The 22,745-nt window shown below is 34.6% G+C and overlaps 1 protein-coding gene across 11 annotated transcripts in view; it reads right to left on the reverse strand.

The window, feature by feature from the left end:
* SSBP2 (single stranded DNA binding protein 2) overlaps positions 1-22,745 on the reverse strand; it is a 286,525-nt gene that overhangs the window by 186,934 nt on the left and 76,846 nt on the right. For all 11 annotated transcript variants that reach the window (XR_012376689.1, XM_073887546.1, XM_025866724.2 and 8 more), the window contains exon 3: positions 12,388-12,449. Coding sequence is in view for 10 of the 11 variants with exons in the window: in XM_025866724.2 (XP_025722509.1) it covers positions 12,388-12,449 (62 nt within the window). In the remaining variant the exon portion in view is untranslated. The remainder of the gene's footprint in view (positions 1-12,387; positions 12,450-22,745) is intronic.

Below are 22,745 nucleotides of genomic sequence, written 5' to 3' on the forward strand. Positions count from 1 at the left end.
AGCAATTACACTGATGAACAGAAATCTTTTTTTATTATATATTTTTCATTCTACAAAAATTGGAAAGTAGACTAAATCAAGTAGTTAAGAGCATAGGTTCTGGAATAGGATATATCTCAGACAAAGCCAGCCCTGCCATTAATTACTAGCTCAAGTTGCTTAAAGAGATTAGAAACACAATCCTCCTCTCTATAAAATGGGGTTGTTGAGAAAATTAAATTATACAACATAAACAGAACATCTGACATAGAGTAAGCATACTATCAATAATATAATCAACACTATGATTAGCTTGCATAAAAGTTTAATATGCATACATATTGTTAGGGCAGGTCATTGTACCAAGGGCACAGGTAACAATGGTATAATAAAAATTTGGTAAATTAAACCTGGCCTCTTTGGTTTGACCCTTAAAGACTCAGTCTGAATCTCTCTCACCCCAGCTAGGAGAAAACATTCTGTAGGCCTTATAACACAACTAGTTCAGTAAAATAAGATTACCTTCAAAGGTGAAAAATATGAATGACTGAATATTGGCATTTAATTTCCTTTTAAGTTTCTGTAATGAGCAAGGAAAATAAGGAAAACAATAAAGAAAAATAATGTGAATAAACTTCAATTCTTTTAGGAGAAGGAAATCAATTAAAAGCTGTACTTGGCTTTCCTATATCCCTTTTTGGACTTAAGAATTATAGATATACAAAGATACAGCAAAAGTTTTCCACATGCATCAAGTGTGTTATGAGTTAGAGTATATTGTAATTATTCTATTTTCATGTTCTTAAGGAACTTCAAAGTTCTTAAAACCAAAGTTTTATAATGGTAGTCTTTACTGTATTGAGTTTAATCATAGAATATTATGTGCAGTATTGTAACAAACACCTTAATATCTCTTCTTATCCACTAATTTCCTAACAAATGTTATAAGATCTTTCTTGAAAATTATTACATTATTACTTTTAAAATGTTGTCTTACAAAGAGAAAACTATTAACTTATGATTAGAATGTATCCTAAAAGTTATTAAATAACTATAAATAAATGATTATTTATACATATATAATTAAGTTAAGTATTTATCCTGAAATAGTAACATTGTTCTATTTCTATTTTTTGGTTTCCCTTTATGGATTTAATTGGAGGTCAAAGTTTACAAGATCAAGATGAGGGATAATAAAACAATCTAATAAAATGGGATAACTTTATATATGGTATATTTCTGACAATTTTACATTACCTAGTATGATCTCCTTGAATAAAGATAAAGAAATACACCCTTTGAAGACATTTCCCAAAGGAAGAAATACACAGTTTTACAATAATAGTTACAGACATTAATACTCCATTCTCAATACTCAGACAGAAGATAAACAAGGAAACGGGGATTAAACAACACAATAAACGAACTAGATTTAAGAGATATATGCAGAACACTCCACCCAGCAACAATTATACACCTTTTTCTAAACTGTAATTGAGGCATTTTCCAGGAAAGGCCATAAGTTAGAGCATACATTAAGTCTCAGTAGATTTGAAAAGATAGGTATCACACAAAATATCTTCTCTGACCACAATGGGATGAAGTTAGAGATGAATAACAGAAGGAAAACTAAAAAATTCACAAATTTGTGAAATTAACACAAACTCCCAATGGATCAAAAAAGAATCACAAGGGAAATTTAAAAATACTTAGAGATGACATGAAAACAACATAGGAAAACCTATGGGACAAAGCAAAAGCAATAGTAGGAGGAAATTTAAAGCTATAAATATATTTAAAAAACAAGATAGATCTTACATCAACAACCTAACTTTAAAACTTAAGGAACTAGAAAAGAACAAATTAAACCCAAAGCTAGTAGAAGGAGATAATAAGGATTAGAACAGAGATCAATGAAATAGAGAACAGGAAAACAAAAGATAAAATTAATAAAACCAAAAGCTGGTTCTTCAGAAAGATCAATAAACTTGACAAACCTCTAGAGCTAGCTGAACTAAAAAGAGAGAGAGAGAGAGAGAAGACTCAAATTACTAAAGACTTCACCAAAAAAATGTTAGAACTAAATAAATGGATTCAGTAAAGTTGCTGGACATAAAATCAATATACAAAAATCAGTTGTGTTTCTATAAACTAACAATGAATTATCAAAAAGAGAAATTAAGAAAACGATTCTATTTACAATTGCATCAAAAAGAATAAAATACTTAGGAATAGATTTAACCATATGATTGATTTCTGGGTTTATACCCATAAGAATTAAAAATCTCAGAGATATTCATATACCCAGGTTCATAGCAGCATAATTCACTATAGTTAAAACATGGAAGTAATCCCAGTGTCCACTGATGGATAAGACAATGTAGTATATAAATGCAATGGAATATTATTCAGCCTTTAAAAGGAAGGAAATTCTAACATATGCTACAACATGGATGAACTATGAGGACATATGCTAAGTGAAATAAGCTAGTCCCTAAAAGACAAACACTATATGATTCTACTTCTACAAGGTACTTACAGTTGCCAAAAATCATAAAGAAAGAAAACAGAATGGCAGTTGACAGGGGCTGGAAGGGCACGGAATAGGGAGTTAGTGTTTAATGGATATAGAGTTTTAGTTTTACAAGATAAAAAGAGTTATGGAGATGGGTGGTGGTAACGGTTGCACAACATTATGAATGTATTTAATAACACTGAAATATACACGTAAAAGTAGTTAAGATGAATTTTGTTTTGTGCATTTTGTCACAATTTGAAAAAACTGAGGAAAAAAAAACACACAAAAAAACTTGCCCCTGGCGAGCCCTGTTCTAGACACCATTTTATAGTGACTAAAACAAATGTTAATTCTTTTCTGTTTATTCATAATCTCTATTCCATCACTTCAAAGACCATAGAGCTAAGGTGGCCACCAGAAAGCCATGAGATACTACTAATAAAGAATACTCATCACAAAAATAAGGCAAAATTTCAATTTATAAAACCCTACTCATTAGGAGAGTTTCATAATTAAGTCAAAAATAATCTGAAATATATTATGAAATTCAAACTATAAAAATTTAAAAAATTAAATAAAAATTTATTTTTAGTGCTCTGATATTCATGTTAAAAACATTTCATCTATTTTATAAGTATTTGTATGTTTTTATCTAAGATGTGATCATAGATGGGAAAGATATTTCAAATGTTTATCTCTTCTAGAAAATCCAACCCATGTTTTGCACTAGTTATTTGACTCATACAATATATTGGCACTGCTACAATACCATCCTAATATTTGAAAAAAATTAGTTATATCATAACAACAACAACAACAACAACAAAGCTGCACTGTGGCCAAATCATGAGTTCACATTCTGCAATTAATCCATGCTTGGCTTTGTGGGGCAGTAGACAAATCACTTAGCTAATTTAGAAAATAACAAGGTTAAAGACCTCTATAAACCCTTGGTAAATTAAAATTTTAAACTATGATTTTCTTCTACTAATATTTCAAGTATATATTAATGCATAATCTATGCAATAGCTACATCATATCCTGCCTAAGAGAAAAAAATATATATAATCTATGGCATGTATGTGACTATGAATCCAAAACTAATGATGAGTTGAATTCAAAATTTCAACTCTATTTCCTAAAGCACCTAAATACAACTTTATGTAGAAGTTACATCTCATATATTATTAAGACTTTACAAATAATCTGGACAAATTCTTTTGGCTGATATTATGATGACATGACATTTATCATATGAAAATGTGGACCTATGTCTTTGAGGAGAAATTTGGCTTTTTAATTAAGTAGGTAAGAGTCATAGCAATACTTGATTTGCTCTTAGCTGGAGGAATTTCATTTGATTTCTTTAGTAAGCTTTTTTGATGACCCACTGAACTCGTTCCTTGATTCTCCTGAGGGCGAAGGGCAGAAAATTCTGGAATTCCACAGATAACAGATTTCTTCTCTCTACAACCAGAAATGCTAGTGGCTAAGGAGCTTCTCATTTGCTCTCACGTCTACATCTATTAAGCCTGATATCAAAATATTATCCTTGAAATGTGGTGGATTCATCATCATGAGTAACGGTTTAAATTTACAGTCTCTTTGTTCCTAAGCAGAAACAAGTGAAAAATATGTATTTTACAAGTGAAATAGTTAGAGGAGCACCTGAATGACTCAGTCAGTTAAGCTACCGCCTCTTGATTTTGGCTCAGGTCCTGATCTCAGGGTCTTGAGATTGAGTCCGACTAGGGGCTCCACGCTCAGTTCAGAGTTTGCTTGTCCCTCTCCCTCTGCTCCTCCCCCTGCTTGCTCTTTCGCTCTCTCAAATAAATAAATAAATAAAATAAAAACAAATGAAGTAGTTAGAGACTAAACACAGGAATCAAGGGGCGCCTGGGTGGTTCAGATGGTTAAGTGACTGCCTTCGGCTCAGGTCATGATCCTGTAGTCCCAGGATCGAGTCCTGCATGGGGTTCCCTGCTCAGCAGGGAGTCTGCTTCTCCCTCTGACCCTCTCCTCTCTCATGCTCTCTCTCTCTCTCAAATAAATACATAAAATCTTTTAAAAAATCAATAAATAAACCAATAAATCAATAAACACAGGAATCAAAACCTGCAAAGTATTAAAATCTTTGTTCTTGTACCATTTGTTATTATTATTAAAATTTTCCCCACATAAATCAAAGGAAAACACAAGATTTCCAAGTTAAGGTTTCTCATCCAAACACTGTTTTTCTTCTATTCTGATGATGTGAGTGAAAATGACTTCACTGGCTATCAATATCTTTAGGGAATAAGGAAAGCAAAATAGTTGTCAGAAAAGTCTACAAGGGTGAATAAATATTCCAGAGGTGTCTAGAAGATGCGATGCTAATATAATTACATAACCTTAATCCACTGGCCACATTTGGGACTACCTGAAAATAAAAATTAAAAAAAGAAGAAAAGAAGAAAAAAACACAGGAGACAAGCCACGTTACTATAATTTCATATCATTAAGAGCTAAGGAAGTTATTTCTCTTTGGCCCCAAAAAATATTTTCAATGAATCTTAGATACTCATAATCTATACTGAAGAAAACTATTCATAACACTAAGGAGGGTTTTACGTAAAATGTACATGTACCTGCTCATCATCTTAAAAATTTCAGATGCGTGCACTTGTCTTATTCCTTAACATTATTTATAATTTATAAAATGTAAGAATTATATTTTGCCCCACTATCATAAAATTCCCATAATACTCTTGGATTCATGATAAATTCATATTTTAAAGTATCATTAAAATAGCTTATGTGCTAAATTCAAGCATCATATACTAAGCATCATGCATTCAGCATTTAATCCTCCCATTACTATGCCTGTTTGATCGAGGAGGGAGCTGAAGTTAAAGAGGTTAAATAATTTGCCTAGGGGACACAATTGGTTAGTGGCAGAGCTGGGCTTGAACTTTTTATTCTTACATTATTTTACCTCTATTGTGTGTATGGTATTAAGAGTTCTCATTTCAAGATGGCTCATGCTGATTTGGGGCAAGTTTATGCAGCTCTGGCTGTCCAAGCAGCATCAGCTGTTATAAGTGTAGTAGATACCTGTCCTAGATAACACAGCAAACACTTTGTTATCCTACCTTTGACCCTCATACTCCAACTCATTTCCTGAGTATCCTATGGCAACCACCCCCTCACCCCACATGCAGCTGCCAGTGATGCATGGATGCCTCAATATAGACCAGACTCAGAAGAGACAACTTTTCTGAGTCCCATTTATATCTACAGTCTAGAATTAGCCACTCAGGGTGTTCAAAAGGGAACTGTAATTAATGTCTTATTAATAGTGGGCCACTAAATTCTGCTCTGTATTGAAGAAATATCATCTGTTACTGAGATGAGCACTGGTTACAATTCAGTAAATTTCAATTCTAATTCTAAATCTGACCTTGAGAAAATAGGTTTTTTTTCCAGTAGTTTCTTTGTGTAAAAAGAGAGAATATGTTATATATTTTACAAGCTTTTGTACAGATAAAAGAGATGGTATATGCAAAAGTATTTTTAAAAGAAGAATAAAGATATTCTAAAAATTCTCATAACTAGTATGGCAAGAAAAAAAGAAGCCTTCCTTTTAATAGAGTAAAATTTGCCTCAGTTTCCTTTCTAATCCTTCATATTTAGTGGAAAATTCCATGTTATTTACAATGTCTGCTCACCACCAAATTTTTCTATTTTTTCATTCTTTTTCTACTCTCCCAGACACATTTTGATTTTTTTTTATAACTTAACCACCTCTGTTCCTCGCTTTCTCTCTCACTAACACTTTTTATTGCCTTCTCACCATGATTATACTCCTGTTTTAGTTGTCACCTGCATTGTCTTATATTGCTATTTTAACTTTTTTTAGAGTTTTTATTTAAATTCCAGTTTATTAACATACAGAGTAAAATTAGTTTCAGGTGTACAATATAGTGATTCAATACTTCCATACATCACCCAGTGCTCATCACAAGTGCACTCCTTAATCCCCATCACCTATTTAACCCATCCCCTCACCCTATTTTAACTTAATTCAAATAAATAATTAGTTATGCAATGCCTATTATAGGCAAGACATACAAGATGAGTAAGAACCAGTCTGCCAATGATAATTATTATACCATTCTACTAAACCAGTTGACTAATTCAGCGCTATTATTTTCACATGGGTATTTGGTTATTCTTAGCTATACCTGATGTCATCCATTAGACTCTAAAATCATTAAGAGTGCTAGCATACTGTAAGATTTGACTTCCCATTCCCAGTGAAAGAAACTAAATTCTCATTATAATCTTAGTTATTAGTTTATTTTCTCTGCAGCATCATATATATTTAATTTCAGGATATAAATACACGGGCCCAAAGTTATTTCAAAAGGTGTTTTACATATAAAATTAAGTAAAAATAAAGCATAATTTTTGCCATTAAAACATTAAATAGGAAGATTTATTTATTTTTTTAAAGATTTTATTTATTTATTTGAGAGAGAGAGAATGAGAGATAGAGAGCACGAGAGGGAAGAGGGTCAGAGGGAGAAGCAGACTCCCTGCTGAGCAGGGAGCCCGATGCGGGACTCGATCCCGGGACTCCAGGATCATGACCTGAGCCGAAGGCAGTCGCTTAACCAACTGAGCCACCCAGGCGCCCCTAAATAGGAAGATTTAAAAAGTTTCTATTTTTAAATTACCCAAACTGAAAAGGATATTAATTTCAGGAGAAAGAAGATTCTTGGCATTTCTATTTCTAAAATTCACGGAAGCATTGGGGACTTTCATTAAAGAAAACAAAAAGGAAATACATTTTCAAAGGGGTTTTGATCTGGGTAAAGGTAAAAAACATGGGAGGCATGGGAAATACTATAGCACTGGGCAGGGTGCAAACTAGGAAAGAAAAAAAAGAAGTGATAAAGGAAATCACATCACAAACAAGGAAAAACTTCCAGAAAATAAAATCACACATTTTCCTCTGTCTATACTAAAAGTAGAAATTCCCCTGTTCTTCTCCAAGGCCTCTGCCTCTCAATTTCCCTGCATTTTTTTCTGCACTTTTGTGCATGTTTATTTCTCTTTCATACATCTTCAACCTCCCCATTCTTTTCATCTCAATATATATATGCTCAAATTTATTCTATTTTAAAAAGAAAAACGTGAGGTGCCTGGTTGGCTCAGTCAGCGTCTGCCTTCAGCTCAGATCATGATCCCAGGGTCCTGGGATGGAGCCCCACATTGGGCTCTCTCAGCGGGGAGTCTGCTTCTCCTTCTGTTCCTTCACCACCCACTCGTGCTCTCTCTCTCACTCGCTTGCTTACTCTCTCTCTCAAATAAATAAATAAAATCTTAAAAAAAAAGAAAGGAAAATTTTGTTAATCCTGAAACTACTCCATGTGGCACCAGACACTTCAGCTATTCTCAGTAACCCTTGAGGTGGAAAAATGAATTAGAGCAGCCTTCTGAATCTCACTTTCACCCCTCCACCAAAACTCTTATCCTCAGGACCACCAAAGTTCACCTTCCTTCCCAATTCAGGAAAATCTCTAGGTCCTTTTACCACACTTGCTGCAGAATTTAATCTCTACATTAAATGTCCTACTTGTTTCCCATACATTATTCTCTCCTAATTACTCTTCTTCCTCTCCAGTTATTTTCCTTTGAGTCTGCTCTTCATCCACCCAGGCTTAAATGTTGACTTTACTCAGGATTCCAACCCCAGTCCCTGCTCTTACTTGTTACACTGGGCAGTTGAATCTATAAACACTCTTCACCAATAGTATGGTCTGTGCTAATAATTTCCAAACCACTGTAGACCTGTCTCAGAGGTATAGGCCCAGATCACTGACCTTGTATTAGGGCATCTCTATCTGAATGTCACTTAGGCATCTCAAAATTTAACCTGTCCAAGATAAATTATGGCCTTTTCTCCAAAGCTTGTTACTCTTTCTATATTTCCTCTTTCAGTCAATGACATCACTGTTCACCCCAAATCTAAAGCCTAGGAAACTCCTCCTCCACATCCCAAATATTCTACTTACTGTTTACTATCACCTTTCAACTGAACAATTACACTTGCCTTGTAACTGAACTCCATCTCTGTTCTCAACCCTCTTCAATCTATCTCTATGTTGATGCCAAGTGAATGCCTAAAAGCACAAATCTAATCACGTCATGTATGGTGTTCAAAATCTTCACGCTTTAATCCAAAACCCTTGTACTTCAGGACTTCATAATTTGACCCCTGCCTTTGTCTTTATCTTTATATTCTATCACTTCATAGTACTGCACCTACAGTTAACCTGATCCAAACTACCAGTCATTTCTTGGATTCGTGATCATTCCTTTTGAGATGTCATACTAACTATTCCTTGCCCAAAATATCCTTCTTTCACTCAACTTCCAGCTCAGCTCAGACTCACTTTTTCTATAAAGCCTTTCTTAAATATCACAAGCTGAAAGCAACATTCCTCCTGAATTGCTATTATAGCTAGTATACACCTCAGTTATAATACTATTAATTGTTTATCTTTCCCATACTTATTTCCTTGAGGGGAGCATAGTTTGGCATTTTGTAAATATTTGATGAAGAAGCTTAAACAACAGGACAACTCCATTTTCAAATATTCTATAAAAAAACAGAAGTGAAAAGAAGTCACAAACTTACAACTGGTCCATCCAGAAGGAAGCTTGCATTTGACCAAATGAGCAAGCAGTAAGTTCTAGAATACACGTTATCCTATTCATCTGGACCTTAACAGCATTAACAGCTTCCCAGGTTTAAAAAAAAAAAGGTAACCATTATTGTAATCCTGAATCCCTAACCTAGAGCACATATGATAAAGCGAAGCTCTAAAGAGTTAAAGATTTAAAAGGTCAGGTATCTCATATTGTCAAGATGTCCATTCTTCCCAACTTGATCTATAGATTCAATGCAATCCCAATCAAAATCCCAACAAGTTATTTTGTGGATATCAACAACTGATTCTAAAGTTTATATGGAGAAGGAAAAGACCCAGAATAATCAACACAATATTAAAGAAAAACAAAGTTGGAGGGCTGATACCATCCAACTTTAAGACTTAATATAAAACTATAGTAATCAAGACAGTGTGGTATTGGTGAAAAAATAGATAATGCAACAGGGGAACAGAATAGAGAGCCAGAAAAAAGCCACATATATAATCAATTGATCTTTGACAAAGGAGCTAAGGCAATGCAATAGAGCAAAGATAGTCTTTTCCATAAATGGTACCAGAACAACCAGACACCCACATGCAAAAACATGAATCTAGACAAAAACCTTACATTCACAACAAAAATTGATATTCATAACAGCTTTTTTCATAACTGCCAAAACTTGGAAGCAACCAAAATATCCTTCAGAGGTGAATGTATAAATAAACCATGGTACATCCAAACAATGGAATATAATTCAGCACTAAAAAGAAATGAGCTGTCGAGCCATGAAAAGACATGGAGAAACTTTAAATGCATATTGCTAAGTGAAAGAAGCCAATATGAAAAGGCTACATACCGTATGATTCCACCTAAATGATTCTGGAAAAGGCAAACTATGGAGACAGTAGAAGGATCAGTGGTTGCCAAGGGTGGAGCATACGAGTGGGGTAGATGAAAAGGCAGAGCACAGAGGATTTTTAGGGCAGTGAAAATACTCTGTATGATGCTATATTGATGGACCATGTCATTATACATTTGTTCAAACCCACAGAATGTACAACACCAAGAATGAACTGTAATGTAAACTATGGACTTTGGGTAATTATGAATGTGTCAATGCAGGTTCATCAACTATAACAAACGTAGCACTCTGATGGTGGATGTTAATATGGAGGTTATGCTTATTTGGGGGCAGAAGGTAGATTTCTGTACCTTCCCCTTAACTGTGTTGTGAATCTACTAAAAACTGCTCTAAAAAAATATTCTAATTAAAAAAGGGGAAAGAAAATCAAAGGGACCTCTGAAACAGTTAACAACAACAAAAAAATGTCAAGCATCTGCTGGATTTAAGGCCCACAGTCATGGCTGGCTATTCATAATGACCAGGAAAGCTTAAGATCTGGGCAGTTTTCTGAAGGAGTGGATCCATAGCTTTTCATCAGTTCTCAGAGGATCCTATAATCTCAAAATCATTAAGAACTACTTATTGACATAGATGAAGTAGGCACCTCAAAGGGTTTGTTAGTAGTTTCAGGAGAGAAAATTTAAAAAACTGAAAATACTGCACCCATATATTTTGCACGTGCTACATTTAAATTGAAAAGACTATAAAATACGTATGTGCCCATTATTTACCATTTCTTTGATATCTCCAACTATGCACAAATTAAAATTAGTTAAAATACCAAAGCCACAGAGGAAGGGCTCTCCTGGATCTTAGAGCCATAGAAAAAGGAAGAGCAATGGCAGATTTAAGAGCTATATCTTCTGATAGTTAAGACCGAAAAAGCTCAAGTATTCAGTAGGTATTATCAACTACCAACAGTATGAAAATAGGTTAAATTCATAAAAAATGGAGCAAAAGAGAAATCAGTGCAAGAAATAAAATTAATTCTTTAATGGAAATTTTCAAAATTTTCACTTTGTTAGCCCACTAATCCAATAGGGACAGACTCCTAAAATGGTTTCTTAGGCTACTTTGCAGACGTAACTGGAAACATACAAAATATAAGGTGTTAACAGGTGTGGAGACTCAATTAGATTCAGCAAACAGCTAAATTTTTACAATATAGATCTAGATATCATAAATACATACTATGTAAAATAAAAAATTGACTTTTATAATATATATTACAACAGCTCAGTCTTAAACCCCAGGAAAACAGCACAGTGTTAGTGCTTAACTGCAATAAACCGTTGTTCCAAATACAGGAACAGCTCTGAGCCAAAGGACTGCACCTGTTCCTGCCATACATATGTGAGACAAACAAGGGAAACCCACAACCACAACTGATCAAGTGCGGTTCCATTCACCACAGAACCTCCGGTTAAGGCATGTTTTCAGGAGAGAGGTTAAAAAGATGATGGCATTAAATAACGTGCCAAGGAAACCATGCGCATGGCACAAGAAGACAGCTTTTGATTTTCTCTTTTAATTAAGATGCTGAGAGATGAATATATAAGGCACTGAACAGAAAATGCTTCTAAACTGAAGAAATACAAACAAACAGCCTAGCTTATCCATGCAGACACCTGAACCGCCACTGCTGGTGCAGAGAAGTCACAGATCTGGACATATTGGTACTACAGTGAAATTTATAAGCTCTGCTATCAACTGGGTCTTCAATATAGTCTGATGGTCTTTTTTGTGTTCCTACACGGTTCTATCCCTGAATCTATATTGAACTATTTCAGTTTTTCTTCTGAACTATCCTTCACTGTCCTAAAAATTCACCACTGCCTCTACCTTCAGTATCCTCAGGTTTAGATGAGATCATGAGGGTCTAAAAGCCAGGAAGAAAGACCTCACCAGAAACAAACCATGCTAGCAGCGTGATCTTGGATGTCCAGCTTCCGGAAATGTGACAAAAGAAATTTATGTTGTTTAAAAGCCATGTAGTCTATGGTACTTTATTATGGCAGCCTAAGCGGACTAATACAGAATCATACTTACAGTAGGAGATTACATATACCAAACCCAATTCTAGCTTGACTCACCAGTAGTATCTTTAAGTTAAAGAACACTAAAGCTGGTTTTGAGTTTGATTTTTTTTAAGTGCTACCTTTCATAAAATAATTATAGAAAACAAAAATAAATAAATAAATAAGAAGCATGAAAACATAAACAGGTATAGTGCAGGCCTACTGGAATACATCATCAATCTAATAAAAATGGAATAAAAGATACTTACCACCACCAAGAATGTAAGAATCCTGGTGGTTCCCCCAATGTGATGTTTTTTTCCCATCTTATCTAAAATGAATAAAAGAGATATTAAATACTTTCCTAATAATACCTTTTTCCACACATATTACAAAACTATATTTTCCCATTTAAAATACTAACGTAATACATAAGATTTTAATCATTTTCATATTATTCTTTATTCAAGTTCAACTTACATTCAATGTAAGTACTCATTTTACATAGTCATTTGTTGACTGGATAGTTTATGAGAGAAGATACCACCATTACTTTCCTGAATTTGCTTCCCACTGTGCCAGGATTTTCAGGAGAGACTTCTGGAACTTAATATTTCAGGATCTTAAGGCACATCAAAATCACCATTATTAACATCACTATGAAAATCAATTATCACTACCAACCCAGAAATTTGCAAACAACTGGACTTCATATGTGCAACTCGGAAATTACGCCTTAAGGATTGAGTTTTTGAATAAATTCTTGATTTGAGGGAATAAGAGTAAGAAGAGTTTAAAAAAAGAGGGACACCTGGGTGGCACAAGTCAGCTGTGTGTCCGACTCTTGGTTTCTACTCAGGTCAGGTCATGATCTCAGGGTTATGAGATTGAGCTCTACAGCGAGCTCCAAGCTCAGCACAGAGTCTGCTTAGGACTCTCTCTCCCTTTCCCTCTGCCCTTCCCCACTCCCTCCTCCCATGCTCTCTCTTTCTCTCTCTCTCTAAAATAAATAAATAAATCTTTAAAAAAATTTTTAAAGATTTAAAAAAGATGGAAATATTAACTTTCTAAATGTTTATATATATATTTACACATATGTTCATATAATTATATATATTTATATTTCAGATGAGTTGGAGTTCACTATAAAAAATTTAAAAGAAGATAAGTATCTCTGAAAAATTAAAATTTCTGACTAAATACTCTTTACAAATTAAATTCAGAAATTGGAAAACTGGGTAGGTATATATACAGTGCCTTTTCTAAGCACTAATAGCAGTAAACAAAAGATAAAGATCTTTGCATTCAGAAAGATTATACTTTAGTAGAGCAGACAGACCATAAACAAAGAAAAGCAAAAAAAGAGAGAGAGAGAGAGAGAGACTATATTTATATTAGAAGTAGAAGGTGACAAATTATAGGGAGGAAAACAAAGCAGGGAAAGAGGATAAAGAAAATGGAAAACAATAAGAAGTGAGCTATAATTTTAACTAAGGTGATCCAGAAAGCCCTCAAAAACAATCTTTATGCAGAGGGACCTGGCTGGCTCAGTTAGAAGAGCATGCCGCTCACTGAAGAGCATGCCACTCTTGATCTCAGGGTCCTGAGTTCGAGCCCCATGGGGTATAGAGATTAAATAAATAAATAAATAAATAAGAACTTGGGGAAAAAACAACAATCTTTATGTATAAGCATGATTTAGTTTTTTAGTTTAAGTAATTAGGGGTGCCTGAGTGGCTCACTTGGTTAAATGTCCAACTCCTGATTTCAGCTCAGGTCATGAACTCAGGTTCATGAGATCAAGCCCTGCGTAGGGCTCTGCACAGGGCATGGAGCCTGCTTAAGATACTCCCTCTCCTTCTCCTTCTGCCCCTCCCCCACCTGCACATGTGCACGTGCACTCTCTCCCTCTCTAAAAATAATTACTTAAAAATTATTTAACAATATCCCAATCAGCAAACTATGCCCATAGGCCCTTACCATAACTAGGAAGTAAACAACTACATAATTATAGATTTCAAAGAAAAAAAAATCAAGGAATCCTTTCTATCACCTACTATGGAAGAACTTAGAAATTCTTGTCCCAAAAGGATTAAAATAAATAAATAAAAGTTTTAAGATAAGAATTCAGAAAGTGGCCCAAATTGTAAAAAAAAAGTGACTATGGTAAAGATGAAAAATCATAATTAAAATCACTAAAAATCATTTTTTTAGTTCTTAAATACACAAAATGTAGACCAATGGGAGCTTTGAAGTAATTTGCTCTCAAAAAACAAAGAAATTTTCTAAAAATGAGGAAATTATGTATGTGATAGCCATTTTTTAAAAGAGCTAAAGGAAAGATCCTAGGGATTAATGAACTTGAATTCATAAAGACTAAATATGAACAATGAACCAAAACATGTTATAAAAAGCCAGATCCTAATTTGAATTCCCTTAAGAGTAACACAAAAGGGATGCCTGGGTGGCTCAGTTGGTTAAGCGACTGCCTTCGGCTCAGGTCATGATCCTGGAGTCCCGGAATCGAGTCCCGCATTGGGCTCCCTGCTAAGCAGTGAGTCTGCTTCTCCCTCGGACCCTCCCCCCTCTCATGCTCTCTCTCTATCTCATTCTCTCTCTCAAATAAATAAATAAAATCTTAAAAAAAAAGAGTAACACAAATAATTTTTATATCTATGCTACCTTTTATCTGAATTTCCATTAATCATTATTGTTATCTTCTTGGTTCACAAAAAAAATAAGGAATGGTAGTACTTCATGAGTCTGAGGAGAAACAAAACTCTGATGTCCTGCTAAATTTATAATTTCATCAAAAACCTGTGTCTCATCTTTCTCTCAATCTTTTCTCTTACCATTTGTTCACTAATTGATGTCTTCTTGAAAGGGCATAATAATGAATCTTACAGATATGTCCCAGACACATAAGTATTCCTAATCCCTGGAATCATCCTAATTATATACACAGCAAGTTTTTCACAGTAGTGTCACTACATATCTCAGTTCATCCTAACTTGACAGATTATGACTATGAAATAAAGCCAAAAGCACTATGCTCAATTAAAAGGAGAATGTGCGATGACTTACATTACAGTTAAAGTGGCAGGACTAGATCTCAATGCTGGATGGTGCTGGAGGAGGGATTAGACTTAGTCTAACATGAGTCCTACTGTGCTATAGCCAGTGCTCAGCAGTTTCCCTCCTGCACTTCCACGACTTCAACAAGCAACCACCAGCAATTTCAGGAGATAAAGTAATCGAGGAAAATTTTAATTTTAATTTTGCATCCTTATAATAGTCTTTACTACATAAAGTTCACGTTTCTCACTTTAAATCCCAAGTAAGTGGCAGAAGCAGCTAAAACTTTGGTCCATCATATTGAAAATAACACAAAAGCCATCCTTTTATAGTTATTGAATAAACAACAATTAACACTTTAGGTATTTTCAAAGAAGAAATGGTTCTACATTAAGGATGTTTCCATAGTGAATGGTATTTTTTGCCTCCAAACTAATTACTACTATAGGTATTACTTGTTTATAGGAAGCATGAGATGATGCTAAGGAAAACAGAACCCTGGTCTATAGAAAACTAAGGTACATTCATTGCCACATTGTTAGAAATAATGAAAATCAGAAACAACCCGAAAACACTCACCAATTGTAAAATAAATTTTGATACATACTACAGAAGAATATACAATCATTAAAAAGAATATAACACATCTACATGGAAAGAGAGCCAGGTTATATTGGCTTTTCAAGTTGGAGATTTGGAAGATTAGAGAACAATATGTATAGTATAAACTTTTTTTTTAAATGAGTTTTTTACTGGGGGAAGGGGCAGAGGGAATCTTAAGCAGGCTCCATACCTAGCGCAGAGAGTGATGCGGGGCTCAATCTCACAACCCTCAGATCATAAATCAAGTTGGACACTTAACCAACTGACCCAGTCAGGCCCCATAAACCTTCTCTATTTAAAAGAATTTGTTTATATATGTATGTATGCATTTGGGTGTATACATATTAAAGATACCATACCAAACGGGTAAAGGAAGACTTTCATTTTAAAATCATATTCATCTATGTAGTTTAATTTTTTTAGCAGACACGTATTAATGAGGGACATGGTTGAGGAATGGCCTGAAAATACCCCTAAATGTCAATAGCCATTTTAGAAACAATACTGCTATTTATGAAAAGGCATTTTCTGTCATATTGAGTTTCATAGGCTTCAGGCTTTTTTGGGTATTTGAATGACATCTATGCAAACAATTTCTCTCTCTCTCTTTACTCTATTTTTCCTTCTTTCATTACTCCAGCTCCAATATGTATTCTTCATCCTAAGGTTTTTTAAAGTTGTTGAATCATCCACCTCCCTGCCTTCCATCATTTACTCAGCTAAAAGCTGTATTCTCCTATAACTTACAGATAAATCTCAATGCCCATTCCCACTGTCATTTTCTACATTTGAGGGCCTTGTCTGTGATTATACTGTGTCTCTACTATATGACCTGGCATTTTCAGCATTTCTATATAGGTGGAGAGCCAAACATTGAATGAACAAAAAGTATATTGGCAGGGGTAAGACATGCCATTTGGCTTATAAATGATAATTATAATTTACAAATGCCCATACTATCTGATATAGCAATTCTTCTTCTAGGAATTTTTCCTATAAATATGGTCATGTGTGTAAAATTATATATATATATAACAATTTTCAGTAAAGCATTATGTGTAATTGCAAAAGACTGGAAACAACCTAAATGTCCATAAGTAGGGGACTGGTGAAATATATCATGGTACATTTCATAGAATGAAATACCCCACCACCATAAAAAGAATTAGGAAGTTTCATGAACCAGTATAAAACAACTGAAGTCAAACAAATGAAACAAAAATTAAAGCATGTAATAGTGTGCGTAATAAATTAGTATTTATTATAATTTATATATAATTACATTTTTATACAATTTATATATATTTATATATAATTTCTTTGTATAAAGAAAAAATGATACACACACACACACACATATATATATACATGTACACACTTGCTTAACTTTTCATCATTATTTGCTTCCAGCAAGGTATACTGGAAATTTACCTATTTTCTCTCAGCCCACATTCACCCTTCTTTGTCCATTCTACACTAAGTGCTGGGATTCTAAAAATTATATTGCCTGGTTTCCTGTTCAGCTCTGCCATCAGAAGGACGCTAGCTGGAGATCAAATGGCAGGAGGAAGAAGTGAAGCTTCCTGCCCATGGCTCCAAAAGTGAAATAGCTGCTGGCTGTAGCAGCAGTAGCTACAGCAGATACACCAGCTACAGCATGGGACAATTCTGGATGTCAACAGTTTCTTTTCAGAGGTTCTAGCCTTGTCAATGTGGGACCTGTCTGAATGATCCAGACCCACTTCCATAGCATCTCCAATAGCACAGCAGTAGGCTTGAAGTTCATGGGCTCTGAACCTTTCAGAGTATTCCTAAATCCTCTCATACTTCTTGAGAACCAATATTCAAAAAATGTTAATAACATAAACAGATAAAGCTAGTTCCTGTGTTAAGAACCTGTATACCTATGTATACATTTGTGCCTAGACAAAATTCCAGAGTCTTCTAATTTAGATATAACCTACAGTTCCCACTAATTTTCTAAAATCTTCCATGGAGAGATGCATCTATATACTAAACTAAATGTAAAAAGAAAGAAAGAAAGAAAGAGAAAGAAAAAGGAAGAACAATTACATTTTAATTTAAAAAATTAACAAAATAGATGTATAATGGGAAGAAAAATCTGATCAGACTTTAAAGCAGATAATCCAAAATTGTGCTATTCAGTATGGTATCCCCTAGCCACATGTGGTCCTTTAAATTTAAAATTAAGTTAACTGAACGTTCCTTATTTGCTCTAGCCACTTTTCAAGTGCTTAATAGTCACATGAGACTAGTGGAGAACTTATTAGAAGCACAGATCAGAAATCATCTCCTAATCACAGGAAGTTTTACTGAATAGCGCTGCTCTATTCTAGATGGTAGAAGACCTCGTAAAGGCTACATCCAGGTGAGAGACGGGGCTGCAGAGATGCACATGCTACTTGTGCAGCTGAAGTCTTTTATTGAGAAAACTTCCTGATGGATCCCTCCTATTTTTGTTTTTATTTTTTGGGCTAGAAAAGTAGAGGCTCCCAGGAATGGTTGGAAAGTAGAGAATGAATATTTAATATGCCACATAATAAAATAACAAGAATTCAGGAGGCTGCTGATAATCTTGCAGGAAGAAGATGTCTGAGATGTCTAGGAGGATTCAGAAGAGGGGACAATGGGAGAGGTAGTGAGGAGTCAATAAGACAGAAGGCAGGTGGGAACCCTCAGGTAAACAGTTGCTAAGCAATTCCCATGGCCAAAAGGAGACCAAAAAACTTAATGGTTGTGTTTCATATTCAAGTTGATGTTGTTACCTGTACTGTACAAGGCAGAATGCTGTTCAGTTTTCCCCTAATCTTCAGTAAGAATCTTTTATACACAAGAGTCATGACTCAGTGGAGCTTGGAGGCTATGAGAGAAACATGAAACTTCAGATAAAGAAAAGGAAGCAGACATAAGGAGAAGCAGTAAGGAAGGCTGTATACTTGGTGGGAGCAAGACATTACAGCAAGAGAACCTCCAGTCCCTTCTCCCCCTAGTAAGCCCCAGAGATGTTAGAGAGGACTTGTGGGAACCTGTAATATTAGGGATCAGAGTTGGAGCTATTTTGATAGGAAAAGTAACCCCTGGAGGTAGGAGAATTGCAGGCCATCCAAGTGACAGATACTTGGAGCATACATGTACACATAGGACATATGTTTATATTTGTACTCCAGTATAGAAACTACACAAGGTAAAAAAGAATTGGTCAAGAAGTTTAAAATTAACACTTTTGGGGGCGCCTGGGTGGCTCAGTCGTTAAGCATCTGCCTTCGGCTCAGGTCATGATCCCAGGGTCCTGGGATCGGGTCCCACATCGGGCTCCCTGCGCGGCGGGAGGCCTGCTTCTCCCTCTCCCACTCCCCCTGCTTGTGTTCCCTCTCTTGTTGTATCTCTCTCTGTCAAATAAATAAAATCTTCTAAAAAAATAAAAATTAAAAAATTAAAATTAACACTTTTGAGTATGTACTACATGCTAGGCCCTTCTAAGCACTTTATAGGTACTAACTCATTAAATCTCAGTACAACTTTAAAGTATTATTACAATTATCTTCTTTTTATAATTAAGAAAACCGAGTAAGTAAGATATAGAACATAATTCAAACCCAGCAGTCTGGCCTCAAAGCAATTACTCTTACCTACCATACTATGTTGCCTCCCAAACTAAAGTTTAAGAAACTGGTTAGTAAATCGTTATTTTCTCTTTTCAATGAAATATAAACAGAACAGAATTTTGGAGTCTCTGATGCTCAATAATTTAGCATTCCTAATAAAATCTGAAGAAACAATCTGTTAGATGTTTTTAAGCTTCTATTTCTGGCTAACTTACAGGCTAATTTATGGCAAATAAGGGCTATTAATATAAACAACGTAAAATCCTTAGAAAGGAAAAAAAATCTCTGTTATCTGCAACAATCTAATTCTTAATCTTATTTGTTAAGGTCACCAAGCCTCATTCTGAGGTATGACAGATACCATGCAAAATTTCAGGAACGAGTTGGAATTATCTTTGCATAATGCAATGAGATAACCAGAAAAAGGATAGTTTCTAATGAATTCAAAGTAATAAAAATTGATATAGAATTGTAAAGATTTCTGAGTATTCTGTTTGTAATACTGAATAATGAAAGATAATAATAGATAAATAAAAATAATAAAAGAAAGCTGAAGAAGAGTTCTACGTTGAGACTATTTCTAAAGGATGTTCAATTTTGGGGGATGGGGTAACTGGGTGGGGGACATTACGGGAGGCACATGATGTAATGAGCACTGGGTATTCTGTAAGACTGATGAATCACTGAGCTCTGTCTCTGAAATGAATAATACACTATGTGTTAATTAACTGAATTTAAATTAAAAAAAAAGAATGTTCAATTTTGTCCTTTTGGGGGTAAGAAAATTTACAGTTGTCAAAACTATATTTGGGATTCAGGTACTGGTTTAGAATCTATCATGAATGGATTTAACAATGAGCTTTAGTTAACATAACCTGTGTAGAGATGTGATTTCTATCATTAGTTCAATGCTATCTCTTTTAAATAAGAAAAAAAAAAACCAGCTGGGCTAATAGTTCTGGGCTCTGTTCTGGCTGATAACAAAATCTATCAAGAGCAGTTCAGTTGCTGATAGCCCAGGTCAAGGGCATTATCAGAAAGGCCAAACCCATGGGGCGTCTGGGTGGCTCAGTAGGTTAAGTGTCTGACTCTTGATCTCAGCCCAGGTCTTAACCGCAGGGTGCTGAATTTAAGACCCATGTTGGGCTCCACACTGAGTGGAGCCTACTTTAAAAAAAAGAAAAAGAAAAAAGGCCAAACTCAGTGAGAGACTAGGTTGCTGAGATATACATCTTACTTTTTCGGATGATTTCTAGTTCCAATTTGACCTCTTCACAACTTCACCCATAAAAGAAACCCACACTAAGGAAAGGTGGCCCAGCATAGCAAATCCTGATTCAAAAGGGCTCATTAACATCATAGTCATCCATATCCTCATTCATCCTGAGGGAGAATGACAAAATGGGAAGAAGTATTCTACTTGACTCTAAACCAGGGTAAGAACATTGAACATCTGAGTGACTGGTGACACTTTAATCAATTCCTTTTTATCACAATACCCAATCCAAATAAACAGGTCTTCCTAGTTTTTCTTTAAGTTCCTTGTGTAACTGTCCTGAATTAGGTAAAAAATCTGGGGATAGACTCATAAGAACTTAGATAAGATGGTCCTTTACTTCTTAAACTACTTAAGAAGTAATTCTACAAGCAGCCTTAAATTTTCCATATGATCCAAGTGAAAGTAAGAGAGAAAGCAATGCTAAATAGGGTACAAAGCTCTAAAAGATTACATTCTCCTTCCTTTACTAACTGTAGCTGGGGGGGGCAGGGGGAAGCAGTACTGGCATTCACACAGACACCAGAGTACAAACCAACAATGTTTCTTTTTTACTTAAAGAGCATCCAGGCGGCGTCTCTCAAATAAATAAATAAAATCTTAAAAAAAAAAAGCATCCAAAGCTCTCTTTTGCAAGAAGATGAAGTCCAGGCTTCCTGGCACAGTATGCAAAGGTCTTCAGTAAGAGTGCACTATCAGCGTAGAGAGGTGGAGCCCTGAGAAAGCGAACTCCAACTACTCAGGTGGGTAGGGATTTAAGGCAGAGTAAAGCCCAGGGGATAGAAGCCTATGGTATTATTTATATATATATAATATACATATATTACATATATATAGCCTATATGTAGGCGAATACAAGCAGCCAGTTCTTGTGGACACTTAGTGAGAGGAAGATTATAGAAAGGTACTGAAATTTAACCAACTGAAATTATTTAGAACTCTAGGGTGTACTCAGCAATGGCCTGTCACAAATCTACTTATAGGCTTCCATTTTAAAATTGCGATAATTTTGTATTTTCTCTTCTATTATTTTTATTTTTAAATAACTGTACAAATAGGATATAAACTAGTGAGATGACTGGAGATATTATTTCAAGCAGGACTTGTCTCATAAAACTATAAACACCACCCACAAATGAGAGCTGCATATGTAGCTTTAAATTTTCTAGTAACCACATTAGAAAAGAAAAAAAATGGTAAAATTAACTTTAGTAATAAATTTTATTTTACCCAATATATCCAAAATATTATCATTTCAATGTGTGATCAAAATTTTAAAATGACTGATATTTTATGTTCCTCTGTTCACACTAAATCTTCAAAATCAGTGTGTACTTCATATTTTTGGCACTTTTCAATTGGATTAGTCATATTTCAAGCATTGAAAAAGCCATATAAAGCTAGTGGTTACCATACTGGACAGCACAGATATGGGAGAAAACCAGAAGCTTTTGAATACACAGGCTTGAATTCCAGTTCCATAACTCACTAAGCTATATGACCATGAGCCAGTTATATAAATTCTCTGAGCCCTATTGTTCTTATCAGTAAAACAGGAATAATACCATCTGCCTTACAAATTTCTTGTAAGAATTAGAGATAATATAAAGTACCTTGGCACATTATTGCCTGGCATATAACAGAACTCAATAAAATCCTCCTCATCCTCATCATTATATAAATTGAAGAAGAAAAGAAGAGGAAGTACCACTGTAAAAAGGCTTAAATTCAAACTTTAAAAAATGTGGAGAAAAGCAGGAAAAGATACAAGAACTTGAAATAAGATCATCAAAATGTTTTCTAACTGAAATTTAGTCATCAATCCACTATTACCCATACAAAATAAAAATAAACAAAACCTATATTTTACAAAATTATGAGTAATGCCAAAATAAGGTACAGCTAAACTAGAGATATGGTAGCATTTGTCTTTTTTTTCTTTTAAGCAAATTTGCCTTCTTGATTATGGTTGCCAAGGCTAATATTAGTTTCTATTTCTACAGGGGGAAAAATGGCTAGAAAGTTGAGTAGAAGGTTATCGGCATGA

Source organism: Callorhinus ursinus, unplaced genomic scaffold (assembly GCF_003265705.2).
Source record: "Callorhinus ursinus isolate GAN/ISIS: 27379988/994484 unplaced genomic scaffold, GSC_fseal_2.0 scaffold3, whole genome shotgun sequence".
Lineage (NCBI taxonomy): Eukaryota > Metazoa > Chordata > Mammalia > Carnivora > Otariidae > Callorhinus > Callorhinus ursinus.